Source organism: Gadus macrocephalus, chromosome 20, assembly GCF_031168955.1.
Source record: "Gadus macrocephalus chromosome 20, ASM3116895v1".
NCBI classification, from domain to species: Eukaryota; Metazoa; Chordata; class Actinopteri; order Gadiformes; family Gadidae; genus Gadus; species Gadus macrocephalus.
In genome coordinates this window covers 21504409-21528275 of record NC_082401.1, presented here as the reverse complement: position 1 = coordinate 21528275, position 23867 = coordinate 21504409, and the positions used below count along the sequence as shown (strand labels likewise).

The 23867-nt window shown below is 46.9% G+C and overlaps 1 protein-coding gene and 1 long non-coding RNA gene across 2 annotated transcripts in view; one reads left to right on the top strand and one right to left on the bottom strand.

Annotated features, from left to right (window-relative positions):
- The window catches only part of cps1 (carbamoyl-phosphate synthase 1, mitochondrial), a 54095-nt gene that overhangs the window by 16070 nt on the left and 14158 nt on the right, over positions 1–23867 (top strand). Inside the window, exons 14-29 of the mRNA XM_060040067.1 lie at positions 3106–3295; positions 3979–4136; positions 4700–4828; positions 5206–5350; positions 5682–5892; positions 6657–6855; positions 7624–7800; positions 8506–8624; positions 11867–12008; positions 13345–13410; positions 13757–13820; positions 14582–14763; positions 17951–18145; positions 20298–20365; positions 22857–22932; positions 23576–23653. Of these exons, the coding sequence (XP_059896050.1) occupies positions 3106–3295; positions 3979–4136; positions 4700–4828; positions 5206–5350; positions 5682–5892; positions 6657–6855; positions 7624–7800; positions 8506–8624; positions 11867–12008; positions 13345–13410; positions 13757–13820; positions 14582–14763; positions 17951–18145; positions 20298–20365; positions 22857–22932; positions 23576–23653 (2199 nt within the window). The remainder of the gene's footprint in view (positions 1–3105; positions 3296–3978; positions 4137–4699; positions 4829–5205; positions 5351–5681; positions 5893–6656; positions 6856–7623; positions 7801–8505; positions 8625–11866; positions 12009–13344; positions 13411–13756; positions 13821–14581; positions 14764–17950; positions 18146–20297; positions 20366–22856; positions 22933–23575; positions 23654–23867) is intronic.
- LOC132448625 (uncharacterized) lies at positions 6215–6547 on the bottom strand. The gene is made up of 2 exons (XR_009523396.1): positions 6488–6547; positions 6215–6375 (listed from the first exon to the last, which is right to left on the bottom strand). It is a non-coding gene; the product is annotated as an uncharacterized LOC132448625 (long non-coding RNA).

Genomic DNA, 23867 nt, shown 5'->3' with positions numbered 1-23867 from the left:
TGTGTGTGTGTGTGTGTGTGTGTGTGTGTGTGTGTGTCCACCCCTACACAAAATAGTTCAGCTTAGTGTGGTAAGCTGTGAAACACTCCCCTGCGTGCAAGGGGACACGACAGGACTGACACCACATTTTTGTCTCGCTGCGCAGACCCCTGCGAGCACAGACCCTACATCTCCTTGCTGGTCTCCCCTTCTTGCTGGTGGGCATCAGGTGTCGGAGTTTGTGTTTGCTTAGCCCTCCGTCGAGCCTGCTCTCTGGGTCAGTGTTATATGGTGCTCTCGGAGTGCGTCGGCCTTCCTCCAAGTCCCCAGACCCCTCAGCCCCCACGCCTGCCACTTCCTCCTCCTCCACCTCCTCCTCCTCACACCCCCCCACATGTCGCTTTACTGTCCAGGACTTCACTACCCTGCGAATGAACTCCAAGAGGGTTTTACACTCCCCTGGGTTTCTGGCTCGGTAGAGGACATAGGTGTTAAACATGCATAGTTGGAAGAGATAGGCTACAAACTTCTTTGACCAGTTCAGCGATCTTCGGATGAAGGGATAGTAGGCAATATTTTGGTCCAACTTGTCTACCCCATTCATGGATGCATTGTACGCAACAACACACTCTGGCTTGAGCTGAGCAACCTTGTCTCTGCCGCACAACTTTTTCCCCCACCCCCAAGTCAGTCTTTGTCATCTCGCTGATGATCTGAGGTTCCCCCCTATGTTTCCTCAGTGTTCCACAGACGTTGGTTTGCACTCCCAGTAAACGTTCACACAGTGCTACAGAATTGTAGAAGTTATCCATGAACAATGTATAACCATGACCTGGTAGACGATCAAGGAGAGAGAACACTATCTCTGGCAGAGTACTAGCTTCCCCAACGTAAGGACGCATATTGAAGCAGTACCCTGTGGCAGAGTCACACAGTATGTAGGATTTGATTCCATACTTCACAGGCTTTTGTGGGTTATACACCCTGAAAGACAGGCGCCCCCGCCACTGCATCATACCCTCATCAATGCAAATGTTTTGGCCTGGTTGATACATCTCCTTGAACTTTTCCACAATGTAATCCAACACTGGGTGAACTTTGTACATTTTGTCGGATGCATCCTGTGATGCATTATTGTTGAAATGAAGGAACCTCCATATTATTTGAAATCTGTTCCTTGGCATAGTCTTGCCGAAATGGGGCGTGGCATCTACCTCATCAACACACTATTTTTTTATTGCTGCGGTGTGATGTGAAGAATACATTTTTTTTACCTTTCTTGGCTTTGCCAACAGGATTGGGAGCAGGGGGAGGGGGAGGGGGAGTGGGAGTGCGAGCTCTGCTGGACGCACGATCTGTAAATTGCAACATTGTATCAGTAGGTTACTGGCAACACATATTAGCTACAGTAACGAACTACTGGAACTAAATGTTCATGTGACGGACTGAAGGAGGAGAGAAGGGGAAAAGAAAGGTGCTCCAGATCGCTCCCCAGCCCGCCCCGTTGAAAAACATAATTGACGTCTATAGACGTCATTGGCAGTCAACGGTTGTATTTAAATTGACGTCTATAGACGTCATTGGCAGCCAATGAGTTAAGAAAACCTGAAAATGTAACATTTTCAAAGAACTGATTGAAAATTTTAACATGAAGGGCAAGAATGATGGACAGGGTAGAGACCTATCAGGCTACAGATACAGACTTCCAGAAAATGACCGGATCAAGCCCCTCAGACACCTGCCAATGTGGGGCTACCCAGACGGTCTCGCACATAATCAACGAGTGCCCGACCTTTGGCGCCCCACATGGCCGTAGAGGCCTGGTGCAGCTGGACGGAGAGACACTGAACTGGCTGCTGAATTTAGCAATCCCTGTGTGATAGTTCCAAAGGAAATTACACGAAAGAAGAAGAAGATACAGACAATCATGAACAATGCACCAACACAAAGGGCTAATTTACATAAAGAAACACATGGGTCAAAACAATGAACAAATTAGCATAGGGATGACGATTATTACATCTAAAACCCATTTATTCTGCTTTTAATGAAACCTAAAAAATTTCTATTTTCTATTGTTGCAGAAGAAGAATATCAATTTCGTCCTTGAAACGTCTGCGTGGCTTATCTTTTTGGTCGCTAGCTAAAAACCTCCTGTCTTGTGTGTTTGTAAAACATATACAGCAAATCAAAAATGGTTTATGTTGGATATCGTCAATGGTACATTCACAAGGCTTTTAAGACTATGCCAGGGGTATAAAACATTTGAAAACACTTTTAATTATACCCCAGGCCAGACGGAGCACCACTATCAATTCCAATTATCAGTTTCTGTGCACTCCTCAACTCTGTCTTATGGGATTGAAAAAACGGAATCAGACTGGCCTCCAACAAAATGTAACTTATTATTCAGTAAAATACAAAAAACAAGAGCTGTGCAACCCTTTGATGACAATTGTACTTTTGGACCTATTCTATTGAGAACAGACAGCCCCTCTTTCAGAACAGAAGGTCAAATGACTGTTCTCTGGTACACGCATACTTCATAACACTTAATATTTCAAGATAATACCAATCTGAAAGCGTCTTAGTGCTGTGTGGAAAAATTGGGACAGTCTTTCGAGAGAGGCTCGTTAAGTGGTCCATCTTCAATACATTTAGGTATGCTCATTCATGCTGCCGGCTACTTTGGCATTTAAATTTATTAACTAAACAGGACGACACATAAACCAGCCATTTATTGCCTCAGATGTGATCAGCTGCATTTTGTGGCATACTGCATTGTCATCAGATGGCTGTTTGTTTAGCACCCAACATGATACAACTCTTCTCAGGAGATTTGAAGGGCGTAAAAGTCTTTGCCCTGTCCTCTCCTTTGATATGGAAATAGGATCAAAGTCAAACGTAACCAAACATATCAATAGATTTATCTGATGTGAATTCTTTATTCAATTCTTTGCATTGTAATTTTTTTAATGATTGTTTAAATTGTCGGAATGTATCCAGGGCTGAATGAATCCCTGAATAAATAATACCTATTTTCTAACTCATCGTGTAACTTTTTTCATCTCATTTTTTAATTGGATTTCATAAAAGTATTCATAGATAATGTGTGGGTTGCCTCAGGAGGAGAACGTGAAGACGGTGCTGATGAACCCAAACATAGCATCGGTGCAGACCAACGAAGTGGGCTCCAAGCAGGCCGACTCGGTGTACTTCCTGCCCGTCACGCCTCAGTTTGTCACGGAAGTGATCAAGACCGAGCGGCCCGATGGAATCCTTCTCTCCATGGGGGGTCAGACCGCCCTCAACTGTGGTGAGGAGACGGCACTGTGTTCCAACAGCAGTGTTACGTTTGTTTGCATGCACGCTAAACCCTGATCGGCAGATTGACAATGTTTTTGTGTTTTCCAGTAGTGGAATATATTTTGTATATAGCTGGTGGCTAGAAGTGAAACGATTCTCCTGTCATCATTCAGGTCGAAATTCGATTTAAAACTATTCTTTATGCGTCGTGGTTGGTTGTCGATGAATAAGAATGAAGGACATTTTTAAATGAACTTCCACACAGATAAAATCATTGTCTTAAATGGTAAATGAAGCCATTGTTTGCCTCATGTTCCCCCTGTGTGAACATCATTTGACCGTGAGGAGATTTAAAAAAAAGGGGGGGGGGGGGGGGGGGTAACCATGGAAACCCGTTTCCATGGTTACAACCCACGGCAACTTTGTGAACCGTTTTCAGCAATTTTGTCGTGCGAGTGTTTTAATGAGCGACGTGGGCAATGAACGTTTGCTGGAGACGAGCAAAAACATGGGAGTTGACGCCCCCACGACACGGCAGGACGGTACCGCAGCTGGGGCCCCGTGGGCGTTTGCAGCACGGTTATGGTCTGGGTTTCAGAACCGTTCCACCTTCACTCGTGGCAGGTATTCATTTTCCGCCCAAAACGTGCTCCTGATATAGGATCGTCTGTGTGTGTTGTGATGTGTGCGCAGGCGTGGAGCTGTTTAACAGTGGGGTCCTGCAGCAGTACGGGGTCAAGGTGCTGGGGACCCCGGTGGAGTCCATCATGGCCACCGAGGACAGGCAACTCTTCGCTGAGAAACTGACGGAGATCAACGAGAAGATCGCCCCTAGTTTCGCTGTGGAGTCGGTAAAAAGGAAACCCTTTTTGACAGAAAAAATGATGGGCTATGTGATGTGACATGAGTGAAGGTAGATGGGAGCGTAGGTTAAAGAAGAGACAGAAGGGCATGCTGCCTAGGACTACAGTTAACCTGGCTTACCGCCTTACTTGGTTAGCGCACTTGTAGGTTTGAGCCACCATTCCACCCCAGCAGAGAAGAACCCTCAGGACTGAGTGGGGCAGAACGTTAGCTATATTACAGCATGTACAGTAAAAAAGTAACAACTTGTGCTTTGTTACAGGTCACATATTCTTTCTGTTTTAAAAAATGTGTGGAAACTACTACAACTATTTATTTTTCTACTAAATGATCCTGGGATGTCACTGCTCCTTCAAGCTCAAGCCATTCGATCAGCTAATTGATTATGAAAAGGAACTAGCCGACCCATTGCAACTGAACAAGCGACATCCAAAGTGAAAGCCAAACCAGACATAAGACCCAGACAGTCTAGAAAAATGTCCTTGAAGACCACTGTGTTGAGTGTCCATGAAGAAGACCTGGTGTCATGGCGAATGCGTTCTCCCCCCAGGTGGTGGACGCCCTGAAAGCGGCGGAGACGATCGGCTACCCTGTGATGCTGCGGTCGGCCTACGCCCTGGGAGGTCTGGGCTCAGGCCTGTGCGGCGACCGACCCAAGCTGGAGGACACGGCTCGCAAGGTGCGCAGAGCAAAGGCATCGATGAACACACGCAGACAGGCTCGGTTCATACGGGGTAGAAGGATGTCTGCCGGTCTGTTCGAAGTCTGCAGGGAACTCGACTGTTGACGGGCTTATTTCACAATGTGAACCTGCTAATTAAATACGGCTATTCATTCATATTAAAAAGGGATCATAAGTAATTAAGACTTTGAGAAGTCTTTGAGGATTGTATTATTTATTCAGAACGAGTCATGGTCAGATATTTGAAGTGTGTGTGTGTGTGTGTGTGTGTGTGTGTGTGTGTGTGTGTGTGTGTGTGTGTGTGTGTGTGTGTGTGTGTGTGTGTGTGTGTGTGTGTGTGTGTGTGTGTGTGTGTGTGTGTGTGTGTGTCTAAGGCCCTGGCGATGAGTAGACAGATCCTTGTGGAGAAGGCCTTGATGGGCTGGAAGGAGGTGGAGTACGAGGTGGTGAGGGACATCGCTGACAACTGCGTCACCGTCTGCAACATGGAGAACTTCGACCCGCTGGGCATACACACCGGTACTGGAAAGATTCCACTGGTGTCTCACTACTGCTTAATTCATTCCGCCATCTGTTCGTTAGAGCTGGATGCCACTGTAGGCGATGACATGCATACATTATGCATGCATATCCAGGCTAAGAATGACCATTACCTGTGAGTTTAGCTATTGTGATATTGAATAAAGTGCCGGGATCCAATTTAAATAAGATATTCGAATACTGAGCCACCTTACCCACATCACAAACGATTTATTGGGATGAAATATACAGTGTCAAGAAACCGAATGAATCACCATGAATTGGCGATAGAGTGTGCGATGGGAGAATTGATGGGTTGCTTCGTTGCCAGGTGACTCCATCGTGGTGGCCCCCAGCCAGACCCTCTCCAACGAGGAGTACCACATGCTCCGCGAGACCGCCATCAAGGTGGTGCGCCACCTCGGCATCGTGGGCGAGTGCAACATCCAGTACGCCCTCCACCCCTTCTCCCTGGACTACTGCATCATCGAGGTCAACGCCCGACTCTCCCGCAGTTCCGCCCTCGCCTCAAAAGCCACCGGGTAAGACGGTGGACGCCAAGCTCCAACATTCAAAATGTTGGCTCTGAATTTTCGAACGTTTTTTTCCTGCCAGAGTGGGAAAATTCTGCCGGCCAAAAGCGATTGTTTTTGTGTGCGGCCCTGAATTTGTACCTGCCAAATGGTCGAATGTGTCACTATACAGATATAGTGAAATGGCATTCACATCTTATTTCTCTTAATATGTTAGAGCTGTCAGTTAAACGCGTTATTAACGGCGTTAAAAAATGTATCGCGCGATTGACGCAATTCTTTTATTAAAAAAAGAATAAAGATTTTTTTTCTTTTATTTTTTTTCTTTGGCTCAAAACAAAGAAGCAATAGCCTGACTGCTATGTTCAAATGACATTTGTTCAAAGCAGTCGTTTAATTGCACTATAGGCTCTTTTTTTGTATCGTCCTGTTTTGATCAGTATATGCCAATGTTATCAATAAAAAATCATTTGCACAAGGCAAGCCGATGCACTTCACCATGTTGATAAGAGAATTAAAATGAGAAGAATTATGGGACTCAAGAAATCAAGGGATATTTATAGAAAAAGAATTTGCGATTAATCGCGATTAATCGCGAGTTAACTATGACATTAATGCGATTAATCACGATTAAATATTTTAATCGCTTGACAGCTCTAGTATTTACCCCTGTCCCTCTTGACGTATCTGCGATAGTCCTAATTGGATGAACTGGTATCACTGCTAACTCACTCGTATGTATTTTTCCCTGGACCCCGGACTCCATCTCCCAGGTACCCGCTGGCATTTGTGGCAGCAAAGCTGGCACTGGGCATCCCCTTGCCGGAGATCAAGAACGCGGTGTCTGACAAAACCACGGCGTGCTTCGAGCCCAGCCTGGACTACATCGTCACCAAGATCCCCCGCTGGGACCTGGACCGCTTCCAGGGAATGTCCCGGGAAATAGGCAGCGCTATGAAGAGCGTCGGAGAGGTGGGATGGAGGGGGGGTACTTAGGCCCAATCCCATTTCTCCCCCTTGTTTTGGAGGGGTACCCCTTACCCCTTCCCCTTCCCCTTACCCCTTCCCCTTCCCCTTACCCCTTCCCCTTCCCCTTCCCCTTCCCCTTCCCCTTCCCCTTCCCCTTCCCCTTCCCCTTCCCCTTCCCCTTCCCCTTCCCCTTCCCCTTCCCCTTACCCCTTCCCCTTACCCCTTCCCCTTCCCCCTTCCCCTTCCCCTTCCCCTTCCCCTTACCCCTTTCCCCTTCCCCTTCCCCTTCCCTCTTCCCCTTACCCCTTCAAAACAATGGGGAGGGGTAAGGGGAAGGGGTAAGGGGTAGAAATGGGATTGGGCCTTACTTTCTTAGTGTCTTCCTTTTCCTTACATACATTATGTTGCTAACATTTCCAAATAGATAATAAGATGACAAATGAATCCTGCACTATGGAACTTGCCTATTGCATCTACATTATATACTCCCTATAAAAATATCTGTCACAGAAACTCTTATCACGAATAAAAACCATCCACAAAAAAAATTCAACCCCAGCCACTAGAGGCCGCCAATGAGAAAACGTAGTGCAGCTTTAAGTGCTGACGCAATGTCCCCACAACCACAACCCCCAAACAAATCCCTAAATCTCTTTTGTTGTTTGTCTCTGGCCCTCTCTCTTTCTCTCTCTCTCTCTCTCTCTCTCGCCCTTCCCCATTCATCATCCCCCCCCCCCCCCCTCCCCCTCCCTGACGCCGCTGGCCCTCCAGGTGATGGCGGTGGGCCGCACCTTTGAGGAGAGCATGCAGAAGGCCCTGAGGATGTGCCACCCGTCCGTGGACGGCTTCATGCCGCGGCTGCCCCTCAACAGGGCCTGGGGCGCTGCCCAGGACCTCGAGCAGGAGCTGGCCGTGCCCTCAAGCACCCGCGTCTTCTCTCTGGCAAAGGTGCTGCTGCGCGCTCTCCGACCTCCAGCCGGGGCTGTCCATTCATCTGTCTGGTGGGGGGGGGCGTCACTATCTCCATCAGCTCACTAGGACTAATGGCTGTGAGGCGAATCCTTCTTTTTTTTTTTGCTGCCGGTGAGAAGGTCGTCAGCGACCGTGAGTCGCTGTCAGAGACCCAATAGCGAGCAGCCAGGCGTCCCTGACTCTGGAGATAGATGGTCCCCTTAAATGTGGAATGAGATCGTTTGGAAGTGTGTGTGTGTGTGTGTGTGTATGCGTGCGTGTGGGCTTGTGCGTGTCGGTGTGTGCGCGCGCGCGTGTGTGTGTGCGTGTGGGGGGGAATTATGGATTAATGATGCTCGTCGCATTGCCGGGCCATCAAACACAGAACGCCACCCCCACCCCCACCCCCACCCCGTCCACCCATCCCCTTTCAAGGTGGCTGTCAGTTCACCTACTGCAAGTTCACGTCTTTATTCACAAATTTAACACAGATCGCTCTGTTCCAGAACCAGCCGAAGCAAATAGAAAGGCTTTTGGTGTGCAGAACGGCTATCCCGGTCATTTGTGGGTCAGAATCTGCCGGTTAGACTGTGCAGAATAACGGAAGGGTCCTGAAAATGAAATCCTTAGACAGAGAGGAAGCTGCTGTCTCACTGTTCTGAGGAGAGCCACGGTCTTGAGTCTGTGTCTCTCTCTCTCCAGGCCCTCCACAGCGGTATGAGCGTGGACAGAATCCATGAGCTCACGGCGATAGATAAGTGGTTCCTGCACAAACTCAACCGCATCACACTGCTGGAGCAGCACCTGACCAACTTCAACAGGTAACACACCACCAAGGAACACATACCATGCCAGGCTTATGGGTCGTATGGAAGGTGCATCAATCTGGTGCTGTTGGCACCCACTGCACTGCACAACATGAAAAAGAGTCCCATTGTTAGAACATTTTACTATCGATGTTTTTGTTTTTTTTACATTAACATATCAGGGGACTGAGATTGATAAAAAACATGGAACCAAACTGGACGATCCTACTCTTGCCAATGTTGTGCTAGGACGGAGTTGGCCTATACCATTCGGATATTAAGGCTTTTGTAATTCCTTTGAACTGTAGTGGTTCTTTTTTAACATGCCAGACTAAACACTGATATAATCAATTAATCTTACGGCCCATAAGGAGTCAGTCAGCCTTTTTGCGGCATATTTGTTTTGTTCTGATGGATGCTATCCCATAGCACATAAGGTATTGGATGAGAGGATTTAGATTGAGTCTTTTCATAAACTGACCCACTAGATGTCACTGTTGGATTGAGAAAGCTGTTTGTGTGTCAGTTGAGGATGGAGTGTGGAAGAGGTGTGTGTCTGTTTGTCTGTTTGTCTGTGTGTCTGTGTGTCTGTGTGCGTGTTTCTTGGTATACCTTTGAGTCCAACATTCGTGTAAGTACTTTTAATTCTTTGTTTAGAAGTACTTCCCAAGAACACTAGAAACTATGCTAATCCATGAATACCCTCTCCTTCACTCACTTTACAATCTGACACTTTTGTGTGTATCTGTATGCATATTTCCCATTATTTATAGTATTCTATAATGATTAAGACAATTTAAAAACAATCTTGAAATCATGACCTGAAAATCACACTTAGTGTTGACTCCAAAGTGTGTGTGTAACATTATAGCCCTATAAAGTTTAAAGTTTACACTCTAAACAATTCCCGTGGTGGATAGAGCATCCTCTTGTCCAGCCTATCTATGATCTTTCATCTTTATAGGGCTGTCTGCACTTTCTATACTGCCGGTCCATCTCGGTTATTTTCCCTCCCGTCCCCTACTCTTTATTCCTAACCTGGCTCCCGGAGACTCCAAGGGTCCTCAGGCTACGTCTCCCCCTCTCCGCTCAAGACCTCTTTCACCTCCTCTCCCTTTTTTTTTTTTACCCTTTTCCTCTATCTTTTTGCTTTTTGTTTTTACTCTCCTCTCCCCACCTTGTTGGTCTCAGCTTGCCCCTCCGCCACCCAGCTCCTCCACCACCACCACCACCACTGGCACCACCACCACGCCTCGCCTCTCCCCACTGCACAAGGCTCAAAGCCAGCGTGGATGCCCCCCAGGCCCGCGGTCTGGGCTCAACGGGTCACTCTATCTCAGCCTCAGAAGCTCCGTCCTTTCAATGATTAATGGGCCGGTGTCCGTTCCGCTGGCCACCGCCGAAGCGCCCGGCTGTGGCTGTGGTCCGCCGCGCTAGCCGGGGAGATTAGTGGACGGACAGACTCAGGACGTGGGAAACAGGCTTTTAGATCGGATTGATCGCAGAGTGGGGGGCAGGTGGTCTTGTAGCGTCTGGTGTCTTTGTGGGGGGGGGCTAGGGGGGTGTGTGTGTGTGTGTGTGGGCAGGCAGGTGCATGTTTGAACATTGTGCTCTTGTGGAGTTGGGATCGTACCGTCATCCTATCACTCGATGGCCTTTAAATGCAGTCTTTTTTTAGATGTGATAGTGGGCGTGCTCTGGCTCAAACCGGGTGTGTGGATTTCCTTTGAACACAATTTTAAAGGAATTGGATAGTAAGTGGCAGTCAGTCGAAAGCCAGTGACAAAGTGCACCGCCACGGTTTTTCTATTCTTAATGATCATCTGCCACCATTTTCATTAATGGATTTGAGGTGATGTAAGGTGAGGTATTTATGGTTCTTGTAAGGGTCAACGCTGCTATGATGATGATATGAGGTCCAACCCCATAGACGGACAGGGAACACTTCTGCGCTTTACCTCCATCCGTCTCTGTGTGCGTTTGATCAAATACATTTGAGAAAATATGATTGGGAAATGTTTGTGTGTCTCTCTCCTATGCCGCCGCACGTGCCTATTTGAGACTAAAAGACTTTTCCGATAAGGCTTCTTGTAAGGAAGACGAGCAAATGCGCTTGATCAAATGTCGGCACTTTGAAGCTCTTTCTGTGATTCCAAACATAGAGAAGTCCTCTCTCTCTCTCTCTCTCTCTCTCTCTCTCTCTCTCTCTCTCTCTCTCTCTCTCTCTCTCTCTCTCTCTCTCTCTCTCTCTCTCTCTCTCTCTCTCTCTCTCTCTCTCTCTCTCTCTCTCTCTCTCTCTCTCTCTCTCTCTCTCTCTCTCTCTCTCTCTCTCCCCCCCCCCCCCCGTGGCCGTTTCACAAGGGTTTGTTATTTCTCAACTCAACCGGCTGCGGTGGGAGTTAAAACACACTTGACATTTCCAATATCGTTACAGTACCGGGTCATAAATAATTCACACGGGGGGAAGGGAGAGCCGGCTGCGCCGTCGCGGGGGAAGGAAAGGATGTCTTTCCTTTTCTCCCGTTGCTCCCATATATTTCCAAATGCACCTCCACACCTCATGTGCATGAAACTTTTATCGATCGGTAAAGGGGTTTTAAACGGCTGCACTTGGCCACCTGTCGTGACGGCTCCCGGGCGCCCGGCCCGGGTATCGAGCGCCCGGCTGGCCTTGTTTGCCCGCGTCCGTCGGACGGGGTGAGCCAGCCGCGACCCGGGAGCTTTACTTCTGACACTCCTGGTTGACTTGACTTGGAGGAACACCTACACAGAACACCCACATATACCGAGACAGACAGACAGACAGACAGACAGACGGACAGACGGACAGACATACGGACACATACCCGGGCGTACACACACACACACACACACACACACACACACACACACACACACACACACACACACACACACACACACACACACACACACACACACACACACACACACACACACACACACACACACACACACACACACACACACACGTATATACACACACACACACACGTATATACACACACACACACACACGTATATACACACACACACACACACACGTATATACACACACACACACACACACGTATACACACACACACCCTTCACATACACCTATACATCCTTAAACAGTCGGTAAACGCTATTTACGATACCGCAATGCTTCTGTCTTGAAACCTTACCAGATCCAACAAGCTTCTCCCGACACCGAGTCCATCAGTCTCCCTTCACCGTGTCCGTCTGTCTCCCTGCAGTGTGACCGTGCCGAGGCAGCTGCTGCTGAAGGCCAAGCAGGACGGCTTCTCGGACCGACAGATAGGTCACATCCTGGGCTCCAGCGATTCGGCCGCCAGGGAGTTGAGGCTGGCCCACAACATCAGACCCTGGGTCAAACAGGCAAGTCCTGCTGGGTGGTGGTGGTGGGAGGGGGGGGGGGGGGGGGGGGGGTGGCTGGTCCCCTACCAGCCACCTTCATTATTTGCGTTTCTAAGGTGCCGAATTAAGAGTGACAGTAATAATAATAATAATAATACATTTAATTTAGAGGCGCCTTTCAAGACACCCAAGGTCACCTTACAGAGCATATAGTCATCATTCAAAACTATGTAAAACAGACTAGGAATAAAAGGAAACAGAGGTTAAACATGAAGAATAATAATAATTAATAACACTCAAAGACGCCTAAAGTGAAGGGGGGACCTCACTAACCACCACCAATATGTAGCACCCACTTGGGTGATGCACGGCAGCCAATCGGTGCCAGAACGCTCACTACACACCAGCTTGAGGTGGAGAGTTAGGGATGAGGTGGAGAGTGAGGGAAAAGAACATATTTAAACACTGTCGATCACATTTAAACACTATCGACCACATGTAAACACTAGCGACCACACTCAAACACTATCGACCACATTTCGACAGTGTCTATACCTTTTCGATGGTTACGAGGGTAGAGCCTGTTTCCCTTTAAAAACGTGCCTTTACGGAACAGGCCCGATTTCTTTCGGTGTTGCTGCTTGCAGACTTGTCGAGAACCATTCATCCAAGCAGCACGACACTCAACAGTGCACTTCTTTGGGTCCTCAGCGACGCAGCCGCCAAGTGTGTAGTCGGTCGGATCAACGGTTGTCAAGAAAATCGAAGGACAAACATACATACACAGACTCCTTCCATTTTTGTGAGATACAGATACAAAGAACCATTTCTGCAGCTGGGGTGTAGATACATTATTGATGTAGTAATAAAACATCGCTTGATATGTTATTCCTTATTCATCGCTTTTTTATTCCTTATATACATTTTAGGGCTGCACAATTAATTGCATGTTAATTGAAATTGGGATTTAGGCTTCTTTATTGAGCTAATTGTGAATGGTTGTCGTTAATTTGTTTAAATAGATTTATTTTTTTAACCAAAAAACATCTGAAGTTGTACGCAGTCACGTTCAAGTTTAACTACACACCGTCACAACTCAGCAATTGCTTTATCTTTTATTGTTTTGCATTACAGTTAGCTCCACAGAATATCGATAATCTGCTCATCGCAATGAATAATCGCAATCACAATATTGTATTATACGCCATACTAATGTTCAGCTTTGGAGAACTTACGAGTCAAATAAACACTGGCCAGGAGTAGAAGAATTAGTGCCCTAGTAATGAACTTAAGGATGCAGGTAAACAGTTTGTTTTACTGATTGAATTATTAATATCCTCTTTCCCTTCCTTTGTAGATTGATACTCTGGCAGCAGAATATCCTACCATGACCAACTATCTTTACTGCACCTACCACGGAGAGGTGTGTGTGTGTGTGTGTGTGTGTGTGTGTGTGTGTGTGTGTGTGTGTGTGTGTGTGTGTGTGTGTGTGTGTGTGTGTGTGTGTGTGTGTGTGTGTGTGTGTGTGTGTGTGTGTGTGTGTGTGTGTGTGTGCGATATACACTCCAAACACCAATGATTATGTACACTCATGACAAAGATCCTACCTGTTAAATGTTCAATATTGCTTCACACAATTAACATTGATTCATTTTTTTATCCTATTTTACAATATTATATATTTAATGTATGCTATGCTTCATGCTTTATTTGATGTGATCTAAACACTGGGCGTCAAAACAATGTTTTTCATGGTAAACATTCAACAGGAGCATGACTTGTCCTTCGAAGACCGGGGTGTGATGGTGCTTGGCTGTGGGCCCTACCATATCGGTAAGGGCTTGTTTCACTGTCTATCATGGTTTATTGAGACATTCTGTGGATATTCTGCATTATAGCAAATTAGCAATCTATATGCTATACATAACAATGAATGCATTACTCTTGGAAAACTCGCTAGGAAAACACACTGTTAAGAGTGAAGGAACCAACTCTTAAAACTACTATTGTTATATTGCCCGTGGTACATTTGTTATTCAAAAACACAAAAGAGGACTCTCAAATGTCAAAATGTTGCTGTCAGAAAAGCTTTATTACTTATCTTACGATGACTGAATGGTTTCCAAGCAACACCAAAAGTCATTCTTGATTACTTTTATTGTATTTCTCCAAAACCTCAATTTGTGTTCGGAGCATGAATGTTTGCTTGAGTGTAAGACTAATCCCGAGCGATTTAAGATCATGGTTCAAAAATCCCCATAAAGTCACCGCTTGCGGTTAAAATGTGATAGACGCACATTAATTTATCTGGCAGTTCAACCTGTAATAACCTTTAATTGCATTTGGCAAATGCCAGCTTGTTTACTGACTCTTATAAAACATCCTCAAATTGATTTCTTTACATTGCTTATTCAATTCCTGATAGAAAATCCTGCGCTTGTCGTTGTGTTCAAGTCTGCTTGCGTGCTCCTCCGATTCCAATACCTCTATCTTTCATACACCTCTTTTGAATAGCAATCGTGTGCTTTTCTCTGTATTCGAACCTTTGTGGAAGGAACGCCTTATAAGGTCCTTTTTGTGTTGCCCCCAACCAGGCAGCAGTGTAGAGTTTGATTGGTGCGCGGTGTCTAGCATCCGGGCCTTGCGGCAGATGGGCAAGAAGACTGTGGTGGTGAACCATAACCCGGAGACGGTCAGCACCGACTTTGATGAGTGTGACCGCCTCTACTTTGAGGAACTCACCCTGGAGCGTGTCCTGGACATCACACAACAAGAGGTGAGAGCGGGCACACACATGCATGCAGGCAGACACACACACACACACACACATACCGACTTATTACCCACACATCTGCACACATGCACACAAACACACAGCAACACACATGCACACAAACACACAGCAACACACATGCACACAGCAACACACAGGCACCCACTGACACGCACACACGCGCACACGCACAGCAACGCACACGCACACGCACAGCAACGCACACGCACAGCAACGCACACGCACAGCAACGCACACGCACAGCAACGCACACGCACAGCAACGCACACGCACAGCAACGCACAGCAACACACGCACACACGCACACGCACAGCAACACACACACACACGCACACGCACATCCACACACACAAACAAAATGACACAGACAAACATTCAGACACACACCAACACCCAACTGATCCTTCTCGAACACTAGCATCAACTCACCACTATCACTCCTCCTAAGTTATGACATCCTTGTTTGTGACACTCCCCGGGGGAACATACGCAGTGATGGTGACGCCGAGCAGCATTTGAAGTGGAGCCCCAGTGACCATGTGTATTAGTGTTTTAATGAAGAGTCATTCTTCGCCACTATTAGGATTTGCTTTGAATGTGCTTACCGATACAGTACTACTGCGAGGAAACTTTCCAAGAGGGAGTCATTTACCATAGCATTCCTGCAGAGCACTGGACGGACAGTCCATTCATCTCCCCTAGAAAAACAGTGACTCTGCTTACGCACGCAAGGATGATGCATCAATGCATTGTCAAATGTCCTTGTTGGTGACTCCTGTATTTATTTAAACTTGTATATCTCTAAGGGCGCACTCACACTAGGCCATCTCAAGTCTAGGTTGTTTGGCTAGTGTGAGCACGCCAACCGTACTCAAGTCCACTTCAAATCCGTGACCTGAGCACACTTGGGAGAGGTGCTCAGGCCACGGTACAGATGCTAATGAGCCGACACGCGTACACGCACGGCTACGCAACCTGAGCTGGATGGCGTGGAGTCCATGCGACCCTTCTTTCCCAAAACATGGCGGCAAGCGGTTCACGTTGGTGCGATAGTGAAGTTGAGTTTTTGAACAAAAATCCAACGTTCGTCACGGCACGGCAATCGTAATTGAGCACTGTACAGGTGTGAAACGGACTAGGGCACGGTACAGATGGCCTATGGGCCAGATGGGTGAGTGCGTCCTAAACTGAACGATTCTGTGAGAGTTGAACTGTACAGAAATAAAAGTTAACTACATTTTAAATTTGCCATTTAGGAACGGTCCAAAAGAACATATAGAATTGTACTTGCTTGAGGCCAAGCAATTGTTGATATATGTAACACTTGATATATGTAACACACCGATTACTCGGTGTTGCACACCGGCAACACAGTTTTCTTTTTGTTTTCTTTCAGTAATAAAAAACAAATTCAGTAAAAATTAATAATATAATTATAATTAAGAAAATTAAAATGCGTAGAATAGGCCACAGTTCTGCTCTGTGCGGAGTCTCGCCGAGAATTGACGTGCTTCCTTACAAGACCGGTAACCATAGCAACGACGGTAAACAAACCCCGCAAAGCCCAATCCCTACGTGAGCTCCCCGCGCTACGGCCATCCGGAGGCGCGCAGAGCTTTTGGCCGTGATATTATGATATATAAAATTATATTATACTATTATATATAGAACGTTATAAGACGCCGAGAATTGGCGCGCTGCCAGCCGCTGTCACCGAGTGTGAGAGGAGAGTTGACGGAGAAGATGGCGGTTGACCTATAGTTTTCAAAGTCCACACCGCGGCAACCCTAGTAACACTCAATACGTTTACCTTTATTCTTTTTTGAAACAATTGGCAAACTAGACATTTTCAAAATGCAGTTTTTGAGTTCGATAAATTGGTAATGGCTTTCAACTCAAAATAAGTCTGTCAGCCTTTGAGATGTGTGTGGGCGCATCTTGCCCACTGAAAGTTTGCTAAGACGTCACGTGCCTGAGGCTTTGTATATAGGCTTTATCCCCCAGCGCTATCAGGTGTGTGCATGGCTCTTTGTGCAACTGATCCCATGTTCTTTCTGTGATCATGGGCTAATGCCAATTGACTTTCCCTTTCCAGAGGAAATGTAATCTAGTAGAAGTGGCAATAGGATCAGAGTTTGATTTCGTGTTTGTTCACTAGGATAACATATCTGCCCCCCCCCCCCCACAAACACCATCCCTTGCATGCTGTGTGTGTGTGTGTGTGTGTGTGTGTGTGTGTGTGTGTGTGTGTGTGTGTGTGTGTGTGTGTGTGTGTGTGTGTGTGTGTGTGTGTGTGTGTGTGTGTGTGTGTGTGTGTGTGTGTGTGCGTGCGTGCGTGCGTGCGTGCGTGCGTGCGTGCGCGCGCGCGCGTGCGTGCGTGCGTGCGTGCGCAAACCCAGCATTAGTGCAGGGAGATAAACCCGGGACAGGGGCCCATGAATAATGAAGAGGTGCAACCTGTAGTTGCCATGGAAACGGCATCCACCCTGGATCAAGCAGGATGGAAGAGGGGCACGTAGAGTTTCCATTACAGAGAACTTTCACCTGCCCGCTTGCACACACACACAAGCACCAACACACACGCAAAATCACTCGTATTGCCAAGGAATGACCAACATCAGCTGTAAGATGATTTATAATCTATTCTGAGTGCAAAGTATTAGGTTAGGCAGAGGTTGGTTGTGTTTTGCATTCAACCTCATCGTGATGAGGTTGAACCTGATCTCTTTTCCATACCTTTGGCAATCCCTCCTATTATTTGTCATTCATTCCCTCCTCTCTCTCTCTCTCTGTCTCTGTCTCTGTCTCTGTCTCTCTCTCTCTCTCTCTCTGTCTCTGTCTCTGTCTCTGTCTCTCTCTCTGTCTCTCTCTCTCTCTCTCTCTCTCTCTCTCTCTCTCTCTCTCTCTGTCTCTGTCTCTCTCTCTCTCTCTCTCTCTCTCTCTCTCTCTGTCTCTGTCTCTGTCTCTGTCTCTCTCTCTCTCTCTCTCTGTCTCTGTCTCTGTCTCTGTCTCTGTCTCTCTCTCTGTCTCTCTCTCTCTCTCTCTCTCTCTCTCTCTGTCTCTCTCTCTGTCTCTCTCTCTCTCTCTCTCTCTCTCTCTCTCTCTCTCTCTCTCTCTCTGTCTCTGTCTCTGTCTCTGTCTCTCTCTCTCTCCCTCCCCCCCCCTCCAGGGCTGCTCGGGCAGCATCGTGTCGGTGGGGGGCCAGATCCCCAACAACCTGGCTGTGCCGCTGCACCAGAACGGGGTGAACATCCTGGGCACCAGCCCCCTGCAGATCGACCGGGCTGAGGAGCGCTCCGTCTTCTCCAGCATCCTGGACGACCTCGGCATCGCACAGGCGCCCTGGAGGGCTCTCAGCTCCCTGGTGAGGGCCCCCACAGAGCCGTGTCGAAGCACTGTTGCCCTGTGCAGCGTGTGTGTTGGTTAGTCTGGCCTCTTCCGCCAGTCATCCTAATGACTCGCAGCGAAGATGGCGAAGGTAACCTATGCTCTTGGTTGATTGAACGACTGAGTACATTTTGTTTAAGATACAGAATGATGGCAGGTTTATTTACAATAATCACACGGAAATACAGCTATAATACATCGGACAAAGAATTCTATATGTAGCCCTTCAATTAATTAACCAAACCCGTAAAATGTGTGGTTGTCCCGTGGGTAAAAAACACATCCTAAAGTTAGGATCCGAAGCAGCTGGCCGTGTTAACTTTTTAAGTTTTCTTCAGATTTTTAGTTTTTATCAGTTATCTTTATGAGCTTCTCCAGAGGCCAATCAAATGAGATGAACCCCAGATGTATGAATCCAACAGACATAGGCGCCCTGCTGGTGACAAGTATACAGTATATGTTGTATTGGTAGATGCATTCTTATTTGCAAACTGACACAGAGAAATCATAACCCCTTTCCGTTTACACTATAAAATGGAGTTAGCAAGGATAAATGGTATAGTGAATGTTATGAATGTCCTTGTGCAAGTTACACTGCCAATCATTTTCAGTCATAACTTCAGCTACCATACAGCAAGGAGACCCACAGCCAAACTAAAGTGCAGTTTTCCTGCGTACCTACGGACAACGTGTACAGCATGTACAGCTCACTCCCTCTGTGGATACCTCGAGTTATTTTTGTCATGTTCGCAGTACCTCTGCTGCCCCCGCTGAAGCTTCTGCAGTGCCTGTGTGTGTTGGCAACGGTTGTTTTGATGTGCCTCTTCCATTAGGGCTGACCGTGGCCCCCCGGGCCTAGACGGGTCGGGGGGAGTGGAGGGAACTACTGTGTAGGGCAGACATGACCGTGTGCTTGCATCAGGGGGCCTGCTGGCTCTGCAGGCGGGCTTCTCTGGAGCTCACTGCCTCTTTATTTTAATGGGCTAAGATGAGACACACTGGTGACGCAGCACAATGTCTCCAGAAAGAGACTTAGATAATAAGGAGAGTGAAGGAGTGATGAAGGGAAGAGATGGAGAACTTAGAACATGAATAGGTTCAAAGAAAGAACCTGGCGATAACGGGGAAGGGGTGTGTGTGGGATGTCATTCACTGAGTCCACATCCCCCCTGTGAAAAGAAATGAAATGTATTAAAGTTTTATCTTGTACTCGAACACCACGTTGGAGACCCTCTTTTTAATTCAAGGGGTTGTAGAATGGAATGGCTTTCCGTGACCGGGCTGTTATCTCAGTCCAAGTGTTTCGGTACTGCTTACTAAGGCAGAATGCCCTTCTGACTCAGTGGCCGTTAAGACATCCACCAGTGGCTCTTGCACCATAAGCAGCTTGGAAAGACAATTAATGAACACATAAATAAGGGTGATTAGTGTGAAATTATGTGTGACATCCTGACCTTTAACTCTTCCTCTTGATATCGTCAAGTCAGAATGGGCTAATTATTTACCAACACAAAAGCCTAGAAAAAAGGGATGAAGGAGTTGGTTTCAAAATGCGAGCAGGTCAATAGATAAAACTATAGTCCAGTGTAAATACACCTTCAATCCACCCAGACAGACGCACAAACTCATTTTCTTTTACTGCCATTCTAAGGGAACAATTAATCCCACCCCTCTGGTTGGATTAATAAATATGGACATAAGGTGAACATTTGTCTTTGAGGGTTCTTTTGATAAACCACAAAAATAATTACAATTTGCCACCCTCAGAAAACTTCTCTGGTTATCCAATGAAATCCCTGTGATTACTTTTTCTTAAACATGAGATGAAGATTTAATTCCTTGGTGGGAAAAGAGCAGAGGCAGTACTCTGCAGCCAGTGCCTATTCTATATTCATATTCTCCATTCAAATTCCAAAGCATGCCTTTACTATTTCATATTAAACACACTGAAGTCCCCTCGTCCTTCCACACCCTCTGTTCTTGCTTGCGATAGTGCTGAGCATGAAACCAAGGACGAAGCTTGTTCCGTATTAATAAGGTGACCTAGTCGTCGTGTGCCTGTACTGAATGAGTCTGCCCCTGGCATGCAGCCCCGCCTCAGACCCCACTCTTCCTCTCTGCCCCTGCAGGAAGATGCCATTTCCTTTGCCAACAAGGTGGGCTACCCATGTCTCCTAAGACCTTCCTACGTTCTCAGGTAACTGCTCAAAAGCCACCTCAAATATTCTCCAAAACACACTTTCTGTTCATACTCTGTTCATACATAAGGACGGCATTTGTCCTATTCCTTTGAGTGCCCTACTCTCAGCGCATTTGTGGATGCAAGCGTTTTTTTTCTTCATCTCTCTATTGGCGCGTTTCCACTGCAGGGTGCGGAACGGATCGGATCGCAAAGGTGCGGGTCGGGTCGCGTTTCCACCGCCAAAAGTGGGCGTGACCCGGACTTTGCCGTACCCGTTCCGGCCCCGTTCTCGGGACTCCTCCGTTGGGGTACCGCAAACGAGACGAGACGCCTGAAAGGGTCCCGTGAAATTCTAGCTACACCCCCCCTCCGTTGATTGGTCGACAGAATCGTCACTTCCGGGTGACGCGGGGATAAAAACAAACGAACAGTAGCCTCGAGGTATTATTCTTTACAATTAACTTGTCGTGTAAAACGCTTGCTTGGGCGAACAAGGAGGTGGAGACGTTCGTCTGCATTCTTGGGGAGGAAGACGTTTTTTACGATGTTTACGTAGCTGCCGCGGCGATCGACATCCGGCCTACCACAAAGGTTACTGTCGGCAGTGGAAACGCGACCTCGGAACTGAGCTGGGCTATACCGCCCCCTCCCTACCGCACCTTTGCGATCCGGTCCGTTCCGCACCCTGCAGTGGAAACGCGGCATATTGCTCTCTTCAGTGTCGAGTCCTCTAGTTGTTTATTTTCGGTTCTCTTCTCTGTTCTCTCCGTATCATTCCACTCTTTCTCTCACTCCTCCCATATGTCCTCATTCTCAAGTGTTCTATGATGTTGTCTCCTCTTAGTTCCTCATCATTCTCCTCTCGGCCTCTCCCCTGCTCAGCCCTGAATCATTTTCTGTTCCTCTCCTCTCCATACTGACTCCAATCTCTTTCCCTCCATGGTTTCCTCTCCTCTCTTCTTGTCTCGTCTCCTTTCCTCTCCTTTCCTCTCCTTTCCTCTCCTCTCCTCTCCTCTCCTCTCTTCTCGTCTTGCTTATCTCGTCTCCTTCTTCTCATCGCCTCCCGTCGCCTCCCCTCTCCTCTGCTCTCCTAATCCCTACTCTCTTCTCCGGCTCTTCTCTCCTCTCCTAGTCCCTGCTTTCTTCTCCTCCTCTTCTTCTCTCCTTTGTACTCATTCCAGTTTTCTTTCTCTCCATAGTTTTCTCTCCTCGTTTCCTCCCCTACTCCATACTCTCCCCTCTCCACTCCTCTCCTTCCCTTCCCTCTGTACGGATTCTGTTCTATATCCCTCCATTCTTTTCATTTTTCTTCCTCCTCTCCTACGCCCGACTCTCTCCCCGCCTTGATCCTCTCCCCCATCTCATCGGTGCTGATACCATGCCCTCAGGCTAGTGTGAACTCTCTTATCGTGTCCCAGCATCAGAGCCTTTTAGATCTTCTCATCTTGACATCCAAGCTAATGGGTTTTGAGTGTTTTATTTCCTGCAGTCTTTGTACGCAGAAATAGAACCCCAAAACCTATGAACACCCCGCATTGCTCATTTCCAGGTTTAAATAAAAACATTTTCTCGACCGATACATTAGCAATGGGTAAGTCTAGCAAATGCATTGCTAGACTCTCTGGACTTACCGAACACACCACCTTGGGAATCCCACAAATGCATATGATTATTTGAGCACTGTTGAACTTTAAATGGTATTTGTAATCATTCCAGAGGGAATGCAAATATCATATGTAAAATAAATCTAGACATTATTGCGTGAGCTAATGCTTTAGTGTAAACGATGGTGATGATGAGCTCCCCGTGGTGTCTTTATAGGGCTTTTACATCGCAGCGTTGCAATGGTGGCTGCTATTTTGGATGCATAGGACAGATGGAATGTTAGTTATGTTGGTAGTAATGGTACTTTGGTCATTATTTAGTAATTAATCATGAATATAAGCAAAATAACGTTTTCATTAGCCTAGGTTATTGTTTATTTACTTTGATTTAAGGGATTATAGTACGACAACTCTCTTGATTCTTCTCAACATTGCGGACTACCGCCAACGGAGAATCCCAAGTTGCATTCGGATGTACAAGCCCCTTAGCCCCTCGCCTCGTCCCTCTTCCTCTTTGCCTGTCTGCTCACTGTCTCACCCAGCCTCTGTCCTTTCCATTTTCTCTCTAGTCTCGCTATGTCCTCGTCTCTCCTAACCTCCCTTTAACAGGTGGAGGGCCAGGCAATCTAAAACCGAAAACAACAACATATAATAATGTGCTGAAATGTGCTGTTTTGAATACTAAAAAGACTGTGGTGTCTGCGGACCTAAATATATCAATTTAATCTCCATTAATTCATTCAGCCTCTCTTTCCTTTTATTTCTCCCTCTGCCTCTCATTTCACATTCTCAGCTATGTTATAAAATATGTAGCATGTCCCTTATAATGATGCAGCAGACGGATGCGTCTTCCTTTCTATCTCTCTGGATGGGAAACAAACAGTGCTGCTCTGTTTTCACAGCGGCTCTGCCATGAATGTGGCTTATGGAGAGGAAGAGATGAAGCGCTTCCTGGAAGAAGCCTCTCAGGTGTCCCAGGTGAGCTGCGTTACTAGCCCCTGTGTGTGTGTGTGTGTGTGTGTGTGTGTGTGTGTGTGTGTGTGTGTGTGTGTGTGTGTGTGTGTGTGTGTGTGTGTGTGTGTGTGTGTGTGTGTGTGTGGGGGGGTGGGGGGGTGTGGGGGGGTGGGGGGGGGTGGGGGGGTGTGTGGGGGGGGGGTGTGTGTGCAAGTGTGTATTCCAGATTTTGTGGACAGCCGAGGCTGCATAATATATTTGATCAATATCATTATATGAATTGCATAACAAAACAGCAAAAGCTGTGATGTGGGCTCTTTTGGAATACAGAGCCTATTCCTTATATATTATTTTTGTCCAGAATAAGTCATTTTTTGTTCCAACTTGTTTGGTTTATCGCATAAAAAGACCTGATTGATTATTTTACCCTAATTAAAAGTTGAATGTACTGAGCACAGTACATCAAACTAATCTCTGTTAAGAAAGTATCTAGAGTATTACCATTTGTTCATGAGGTCTTTCCCTTTTTTGGGCGTGTCATTATGTCTGTTTCTTTGCCCTCGTTTATCCAGTTCTGTCCGAACCCTAAACCCGGGGGGGCTGGCGTTCGGTATTCTTGTATGTGCTGTTGTTAAGATGTTTCTGTGTCTTGGCCACTGTCCCCCAGGAGCATCCAGTGGTCATCACCAAGTTCATCATTGGTGCCAGAGAAGTCGAGGTGGACGCAGTGGCGAAAGCGGGCAAGGTAAGACCTGCACAGTTGACTGTTAGCTGGCACTGCCTCGTCTCAGGTATATGATGACTAGCTATAGTGGATCACCCTTAAATAGGGTTCCTGGAAACGTTAGTGCTGTAGCTTACTGAAGCATCAGCAAAGCTTCTGGGTATCATTTTAAATGTCAATGATTAGCAAACACAAAGGCTGTTTGCAAGCCTTAATTCCCATTGGTTGCCCATGG